Genomic DNA, 10,104 nt, shown 5'->3' with positions numbered 1-10,104 from the left:
TTTTACACTATAATGTCATTTTGTACTACCATTAATTGCACTACTTTCAAGCATTGGGGCCGCTCAAATTATGGAATCAACTGAACATTCAATAAAACAACAGAACAGAGATCAGAATGTGTTCCACATGTGCCGAAAAAATAGTAGACAGAATTCAAAATGGCTAAGAAAGGAATAAAGAGGAAAATTTTGAAAAGTGACATAATATTTTGAGTCAAACAGAACCTGTTCAGAACTCACCAATCTAGCACCACCATAGTTACGTTCTTTCTTTTTTAGCAAATTAAATCAAGGAAAATCAGTTCCATTATAATCAAATCATAGTACTTGAATCTATGTGTGGTTACATTATATAATTTGTAGTTGTTAAGTGTTATGGAATGTTAGATTACAGTGACAATAAAAAGTCAGTGTCAGATATACACAGAATAGTACACAATATATTCTAGCGCCATTCAACAAGGCAAATAAACCCATGATAAAATCTAGTTTGGATAGAAATATTGTATATTTAAGTGCATAGGTTTTAAGGTTGATTATAACATTATCTCCTAGAGCCATCAATCATTTCTTATCCTTTCTGGTAAATTAGCTAAATAAAAAGTAGACATCTTACCAACAAAAGCTACCAAGTTAAAATACTTGGCCCTGATGCTCAAAAAATAAAGTATGATCACATATTAGGGTAAAAATTTATATCCTAAGATTTGTTAAGAAATACAGGCCAGATTTGAGTATTATGACAAATCTTAGTTTATTTTTTTCAGGTTCTATGGATGATTTATCAGATTCTAAATTAAATCTTTTTCATTGCATATGTTCTTTTTTGAAAGGTTAATGGCTCTACACAAATATTTCTCTATTAAAACTATGTACATAACTTATTGGGCACATACAATACTAATATACATATAAAAAAAACTTATTAGGACTTTCAATACATATTTCTTTATTAACATCAAGTTCTCAAATATGTTCTTCCAGTTTCATTAATTCAGCTTATTTTAAAGCAATTGATAAATCTTTGTAGCATAAATTTGATAAAACAGTGCTACAGAAATTGATCAAACTGTGTAACAGAAATTGATCAGACTATAACAGAAATTGTTGACACTGCGTAACAGAAATTGTCGTAATTGTGTAACAGAAATTGATCAGACTGTGTAATAGAAATTGATCGAACAGTGTTACAGAATTTGAAGTGTGTAACAGAAATTGTTGAAACTGTGTAACAGGAATTGTTGAAGCTGTTTAACAGAAATTGTTGAAACTGTGTAACAGGAATTGTTGAAACTGTGTAACAGAAATCGTTGAAACTTTGTAACAGAAATTTCATCAAACTGTGTATCAAACAAGACAATTGAGAACTTGATATTTTAAAAGGACATTATTAGGGCTGTAGATTTCAGTCAATAAGAAATTTTCTGAAGTGAACAAGATCAGTCAATTTTGTTTTGAGGTAAGCAGTAATTAAAACTGTTTTAGTCTACCAAAAAGTACACTGTTTTGACTGTGTTAATCTTCTAAGAGTATGCAAAGATTTGATGGTTATAGAGCATAAACTAAAATAATCAGATGACTTTAAAATCAACAGCCTCAATACTTTAACTTATAAATTAAGATCTTCATCATGGAAATCATCAACATGTAGTTGATCTCTATCTTTCTGGAATGGGGGGTGTCTGGTTTTCTTCATCCTTCTAAATCCAATACAAGTAAATACAATACCTAATAATATACCTCCAAATAAACAACTTAATGCCACTGCAGTCACTGTATCTACAATTTAAAGGAAAATCAATATTAAAACCAATGAGAAGGACAATCATATTTGAATTCTGTCACTTAGTTATGATCAAGACTACCATGTGCTCAATCACACTATGGCAGTCACTCCATTTTACCAGACACATTACTTTAAACTTTGATTACCCACATGATCTACCAATGACTTTGCTACACTTTTGCTATTTCTATAAAATCCACAAAAGTCATAACTCAAGCTTGTAGAGCTGAACAAGTAATACCCTACAACAAAATCTTCTGAAATATGTACTATTTTTTTTTTATCAAAAGTCAATTTAAATGAAAACTAAGACAATAATAAAAGATACACAATATATATTTGGACTAGTAAAATATATAGTAGGCTATAACTTACTAGCATAATAATATGTAGTATGGTCACGAGGTTTAACAAGACCTTTCTCTAATAGATCATGTAATATCCATTGCCACATTTCTTCATTAATAACTTTATAATAGTCTAGTTTAGCATAGGTCATATCATCACCAGTCCAAACAGCAATTCCTGAAAATACATAATACATTCTCATTAAAAAGCAGATTTTGAAGTTTTATTTCATCATTTTCAATATCTTGACATCTTAAGTTATAATTTGCAAATGTCTGGTTAACTTCATATGATAAATATTACATATATTCGTAACTTTTTTAAAATATAGAAATAATCTTTGTAATAAAAATCTTGTAGCTTCAAATACCATTCTAATGATGTTATTTTTAACAAATCAATGCTTGTCAGTTGTCATATTGGACTCATTATTTTATACAAGGACAAATTGTGGAATATCCAAAGTCAAAGATGCTGTTGTTATACTCTAGAATGATGTTTAGCTAACCTCTTAAAAATAGATCTTTAGCCATCAAATACTTCAATCTTAAACTTTCAACATCTTCTAACCATCGTTGATGAAATTCTTTAGTTGTATCATCCTACAATACATGTCTATGGTTAATATTGTTTTCATCTCATCCAATGCAAGTATTTTTAGTGATACTGGTATATCACACATCTATATTTCTAATGCTTCAACTGTAAACTGCTATCACTATTAGCAATTTGTAAAGTTGTAAATAAGAATAGCGGTCATAAGTTTTGAATGTAACTCTCATGCAACTAAGTTGTCTGGTAATCTCTATGGTGTGAGGGAACCTTAAAGGAATAATTATAAAAGAAGACTTACATAGTAGGAATGTAATGGTGCCTTGTATGAGTCACTCCAATCTTTTTTAACATGTTTGGTTAGATCCATATTGAAGTTACCTAATGGTAATTTAACTCTGTTGGTTATATCACATGTTGTAGTGTTAGAAATATAGTTCAACATACAGGTCTGGCTTTTATTCTGTAACAAACAATAATTAGTCTGAAACTTATTCTTTATTGCCACTGATAGATAGTGTTGATGGTTATCAGATAGTGTAGCATCAGAAACATTAAAGGGACAAGTTTTGGCCATTTTTTTGACCAATCATACCTTAGTCTCAGAAACGGGAGAAGTCAATCAAGTAACAGTTTTAAGAGCTCATTGTCAAAAATTTAGCCTCCAAATCCACGTGTCCATAATTATCCGCATTTGAAAGTTAAAAAGTCTTTCCTTGAGACACTATCATATATAGAAAAGACATGTATATATATTCTGAAGACTTAAAATCACATCTGAATGATCCCCATAAGTATGTGATAATCAGCAGTAAAGGATACGATATTAAGATGGGATAATAAACAGAGGCTCAGTGTGCTACACATATCATATATTACAGATCCCTCAGTTCGATATCAACAATTTTTTCAGGCTAATTGCAAAGAGCAAAAGCAATCTTTAAAAAAAGGAACAATAAAAAATATCAGAATTAAACTTACATCGAATGATTTACAAGTGTAGTCATAACCATGCCATGGTATACCTAATATCAGTTTTTCACTTGGTACACCATCAGAAGTATATTCATCAACACCTATCATTTAAAAAAAAAATGGTAGAAGCAATGAAAAACTTTCTTTATAACTTAAAGTATGCTTTAATGAGGAATATCAGAAGTAGTAACATCAGGTTGAATTCCTTCTATGTCCAGTTATAGGCACCTATTGATAGAAAGTGTAAGCAAATGTTAACAAGCCTTGGTTATTATGCAAACATTACCAGGCTTGGTTATTATGCAAACGTTACCACACTTCGTTATTATGCAAACGTTACCAGACTTGGTTATTATGCAAACGTTACCAGACTTGGTTATTATGCAAACGTTACCAGGCTTGGTTATAATGCAAACGTTACCAGGCTTGGTTATTATGCAAACGTTACCAGACTTGGTTATTATGCAAACGTTACAAGGCTTGGTTATTATGCAAGCATTACAAGGCTTGGTTATTATACAAACGTTACCAGGCTTGGTTATTATACAAACGTTACCAGGCTTGGTTATTATGCAAACGTTACAAGGCTGGGTTATTATGCAAACGTTACAAGGCTTGGTTATTATGCAAACCTTACAAGGCTTGGTTATTATACAAACGTTACCAGGCTTGGTTATTATGCAAACGTTACAAGGCTTGGTTATTATGCAAACGTTACAAGGTTTGGTTATTATGCAAACGTTACAAGGCTTGGTTATTATGCAAACGTTACAAGGTTTGGTTATTATGCAAACGTTACAAGGTTTGGTTATTATGCAAACGTTACAAGGCTTGGTTATTTCATTATAGGAGGTAAACTTAGCATTTTGTGCTTTCCTTCCCCTAATGTAGGATTTGCAGGGTTAACTTAAGGTCACATAAATTGCTTTCCGATAGTTTTATAGATCATAAAAGCTGTAAACTAAATGCAATTATCTCAAGCCTTAACATTAAGTTGCTTTTTATTGTAAAACACATGATAGAAAATGCAGGACCAACTTTTAACTATGATTATCTGTTTTTTTTAAATAAGGAAATTGGTCTATTTTCACATATAGACAACATTTAATGGTCGAACAAACTTACTTACCTAGTACAAGTTTAACAATAGGCATAGTTGCTCTAGCTTTACATGCATAACCCTTTAAATCCATATAGCTATCAGGTCCCAGTATAAAATGATCACAGTAAGGTGCTAGTCGACGGGTCAAACTTTCTTGTTCACCATCAACATATTTAGGCTTCCATGGAACAGCACAATCAACCTTAAAAAAATCATATTTTCAATAACAAAATATCTTTACTGTTAAAATACTGCTCAATACATCAACTGTAAATATACAGAATTATTATACTTTCTTTAAGTGCATTTTGCACTTTCTACCAAAGTGATTTAAAATGAATCACGTACATAAATCAAATATCCACTTACAGAGTTGATATGAAGTTGACCATGTACATCAGCCATTAAGTCTATCAGATCCTCACTAGAATATTTCAGTTCAGTATCCACAAACAACGGCATCAAATTAATAATAACAATATCAGATAATGTTGTTGCTGCTCGTGCTATTACTTTGTCTTTCCAATCTTTAACAGCAGGATTAGAGGAACTTAGATTACTTGATTCCAGAACATCAACTGTAATAAAAATAAAACCACTCTAATGCGTCTTGTTGTCAAAGATCCTGACCACTAAACAAAAGTTTTGCTAAAATGTAGAAGATAAGCAAATGATAGTGACTTTCATCAACTGCTATATTTCAGTTGACTAAACTAGCTATTAGACCTATTCAGATTCTTCAAGATGCCTCCAGTTGTTCAGAGACTTTGAAGTTGTTTTATGACTCAAGATCAATCTGAGATTCCCTTAAATTTTTGAAAAAATGAAAGGAGGGAGCATGATGATGACATATTTTAAAGAGGCAGTATGCAAAGTTTCATTATCAAAAAAGTTGTTAATCAGGGCCAGTGCATGAAAATATTTTCTCGAATATGATTTAATAATATGTATGTACTAGATCAAGCTGAATTAGTTTTTAAGCTATTTAGTTAGTTAGTTGAAAGATGGGTTTCCTTATTTCTTAGTGTCAAATGTGGTTAGTTGGTTTCTAATGAATTATCACGTATTCTTATCATTATGTTCTTATTGCAAATAATTAAAGTGTTTTAACCAATCATAAATGTTTCTATGAATGTACAGTCTGGATAAACAAAATATTACTTTTTGACCTTTCTGGATTCACTCATTGGAATTCTACTGGCAATTCTCTTCTAATTTAGCTAATTATGAATTAATTATGGACATGTGAGACAAACTGGTATTTTTCCAAGTCATTAGAATACCTCTACTTTCTATTCATATAAGTATAAGCATTTTCATTTTCATAAATAAAAATAAGGGAACCCATGTTTAAACTATTTTTTGCGCTGGGCATAAACAATTTTTTCAGAACAAGTGAAAGGTAATTTTAGTTAAAGCTTTCAGATAAGGTAGAGGGACACATTTCTCTAGATTTTCTTTTTCATCCTCCTGTATTATATCAGACTGCCTCTTTAAAACAAACTATTGAACCAATTTCAACAAACAATACTATTAATAATACATACCCATAAGTCCATATTTCAATTGTTTGCTATGAGCAAGGCACATCAATTTATAGTCCTTATCAAAGTTTTCTGTTTCTATGACAGCAGACAATGCCCCCCAATTCCATTGGTTATAATCAGAACTACCATTAGTTAAAACATACACCTGGAAAATATGAAATATGATGATAAAAGGGTTACACGGATCATAAATCTACACCATACTGTAACTATTCACTGTACTACAACACATTGTGTCTACACCATACTGCAACTATTCACTGTACTACAATACATTGTGTCTACACCATACTGTAACTATTCACAGTACTACAACACATTGTGTCTACACCATACTGTAACTATTCACAGTACTACAACACATTGTGTCTACACCATACTGTAACTATTCACAGTACTACAACACATTGTGTCTACACCATACTGTAACTATTCACAGTACTACAACACATTGTGTCTACATCATACTGTAACTATTCACTGTACTACACCACATTGTGTCTACACCATACTGTAACTATTTACTGTACTACAACACATGTGTCTACATCATACTGTAACTATTCACTGTACTACAACACATTGTGTCTACACCATACTGTAACTATTCACTGTACTACAACACATTGCGTCCTCTCTCATTTACGCAGCACAGTTTCATATCTAATATTTAAAGTTTTACTGCTTCAATAAACAGATTAAATCAAGTAGACCATACTAGAAAAATTTACAAAACATAAAACAAGTAGGATCAATCAAAATTTTATATTTGGGGTGTCAAAATCTTTAATAGGTTTCTGCTGCTGTACACAGAGTAAGTTTTAGGGTTGATTTAGTTCCTAGCTAGGCTATGTATGCCAACTATTTATATCAGTCATTTCAAGCTACTAGACTGAGGGGTTAAGGGTTGATAAATTTAAGTTGACAAGCCACGGTGCCTTACAAAAGTTAGAAAACCACTTCACATTCCCTTTAAGCCTGTTGAGCATTGAAATGAAATGTATTTATATTGTCTAGACCTGGTAGAGATGTATACTATAGATCTATTAAAGATCAATACAATAACAATATATAGCAGCATATTTCCTATAGATTATTGTTGATTTCACCTTGGTTACATTCAACATAACATACAGTATTAGATATGAAATGAAAATGAATTTGAGTTTTAAGTCCTACTTTTCTGCATCTAATTGGGCTAATGAAGACGCACAATGCAATGCAATGTGCAAAGAGGGAAATTTTGCCTCAACAGCAGCATTAGCTTAAGAATCTTAAACGTGCGCAGTCATTCTAATGCCTTCAGTTATTGTCCCATCCAAACGACTAAAAACTTTTTCCATGTCAGCCCGTCTTACCTCTATCACTGACAGGACTGACAGGGTTGTTTTAGATAGTTACTGAGGATTATAAACCTTTCCTATATATCTTACTCAATTATATATTCAACACATTATTATTAAATGTAGAATTTCAGAAAGGGAAAAAAAAATAGTTTTTTTTTAAAATAGGACCTATGGTATTTTCAATATAGCTGAAAGGAAATGAAATAAATAATTGATCATTTAATGGATAAGCTCGTTCAAAAATAATTATGTAGAATATTATTGCATTGACTTAACCCACTAATGAGGAATTTGAAGGGTGAAAATTGTAGTCAAGATTGCAAAAGTGACTAAATGTTTAGACAGGAATATTAAATTCATCTATTAACCCTTTAACTGCTAAATATTTTTTTCAGAGAATTGACAATTTGTCTTTTCTACATATGGCAGTGTCTCCAGAAAAGATGACTCTTCTATTTAACTTTCAAACACAGATAATTCTGAATACACATGGATTTGAAAGCTAAAATTTTGAGGGTGAGCTGCGAATACTATTACTGATTGGCTTGGCTAAAAACTTCACATCTCTGAAACTAAGGTATAATTGGTAAAAAAAATGGCAAATCTGTCCCTTTAAATTGACCTTTATTTTGATATAATTCTGTCTAGGGCTATCCCTTCAAACATGCAATAAGAATTTATCCAAAAAAAAAAAATTAGATATCTTCAATAGGATACAATAGAAGATGGTGTACCAGTATCAAATATGATTTATTGACTCAAGAGTTAAAGGGTATACCGAGCTCATATTTCCTATTTTAAATACATAATCATACAATGATACATAGTCAACTCTATATATAGGCCACACCATTTATACTTTCATTATTCAATACTTTATACAACATTCATATCTCACTTAATGGAAAATTATGCATGAAAAGTTTCATACGAATATTTGAATTGAACTTAATGTTAATGGCCTTGCCCACTATTGCATTCCTTTTAGTGAAATGTACTTGACCACAATGTGAAGTCTGAGCACACTCCACTTTTAACACACTGTTTTATGTGGAAAGAAAAGCGCCAACTTGGACTTCAATAATTTTTTATATAATATAAGCTTAGTGTGTTCTGCTAAGTGACTGCTGCTTGCAAGAACTATTTCAACTGAGGTATTGGTTGGACAGTTAAATCTTTATGCATTTTCATAAGTAACCTGAGTGGTCAAGCTTTTCTTGGAAACTGAAGTGATTATGCTTTTTCTCCATAACACTGATTAACAAAATGAGATTTGTTATGATTCAGTATTCAGGCGAAGTTCAGGACATTTTAGCATAGGCCCTAATGGTTTCAAGTTTCTGAGTTTGATGGTTTCCTCCCCATTTTTTTAAAATCACAAATTTCCCAGTGCCTTTTAATCTTAAATGACATTCACTTACTTCTCTATCTGCTGGATTATCCCGAGCCATTCGATAACAATCTTCTCTATTTTTACAATGACAATGACTGAGTTTTCTTAGCCCACATACCGATATCACAAATAATATCACAAAAAATGACAGGTATTTCACGCTTTTCTCCAACATGATGCAGTCAAATCCAGTTCAAATAAATTCTCTAAAACACCAAGAGCACAAAGGAATGTCAAAATAATTATTCTCTATTTGATAATTGACCTAAAACCAGTGTCATTTACACATGTTTAGAACATCAATATCAGCCGCCATTTGTCGCCAGGTAAAAAGTACTTCAGGTCGGTACAGGTCAAATAATACAGGACGGTTGGAGATACTTAATTTAAAGGGATACTTTCAGGTTATAAATGTAAACAGTAAATAGATAAGATGAGATTTATTGCATATATACGCCCATCGTGGGAATGGACAATTAGTCGAATATTCGTTTCAACTTTTTCATATTTTGGATTTATTATAGAGAAAAGATAGGGAGTGGGAGTAGAAATTAAAGGTTTGACTTTGGCATAAGTTATGAATGGAGGCAGTGTAAACCCTTTCGGAATAATTTTCAATGGTTAAGCTTATACATTAAGCAGATTGATATATTGAAAATATCAATATAGGACAGTTTTGCGTCCAAGAATTTTGAGTGGACATATTAGTCATGGCAGAGTATAAAAGAGGATTTTTTAAATTGAGTTTCAGGGTTAAGTAGTCTATTTAGATTATATATAAGATCATACGGAGTAAAATGACTGTTTGAATTGGAGTTCAGACCATAGGCCTATTCGATGACTTTTGGGTAATTCTATTACAGATTTGGCCATTTTTAAGGTAACTTTGTTGGACTCACACTTATCCCAATTATCAAACTGGACCTTTTTTGATTTGGCAACGTCCAAAGATCGGCACCATACACAGTAAGGATGCAAATACACGATAGCTTACATCAGACAAGTGTGAGCAAAGAATAATGGATAATTATTGTCAACAACAAGTTCAGGATTGC

At 31.6% G+C, this 10,104-nt stretch overlaps 1 protein-coding gene across 1 annotated transcript; it reads left to right on the top strand.

Moving 5' to 3' along the window:
- Positions 1 to 3,928: 3,928 nt before the first annotated feature.
- Positions 3,929 to 4,510, top strand: LOTGIDRAFT_103544 (hypothetical protein; the record flags this gene model as incomplete). Its single annotated transcript, XM_009053124.1, has 1 exon — positions 3,929 to 4,510. A coding segment is annotated over one exon (582 nt), but the record flags the coding sequence as incomplete, so codon positions are not given.
- Positions 4,511 to 10,104: the final 5,594 nt, after the last annotated feature.

The sequence above is a fragment of the Lottia gigantea genome (assembly GCF_000327385.1).
Source record: "Lottia gigantea unplaced genomic scaffold LOTGIsca_2, whole genome shotgun sequence".
Classification (NCBI taxonomy): Eukaryota; Metazoa; Mollusca; class Gastropoda; family Lottiidae; genus Lottia; species Lottia gigantea.
This window is presented reverse-complemented; position numbering and strand designations above follow the sequence as displayed.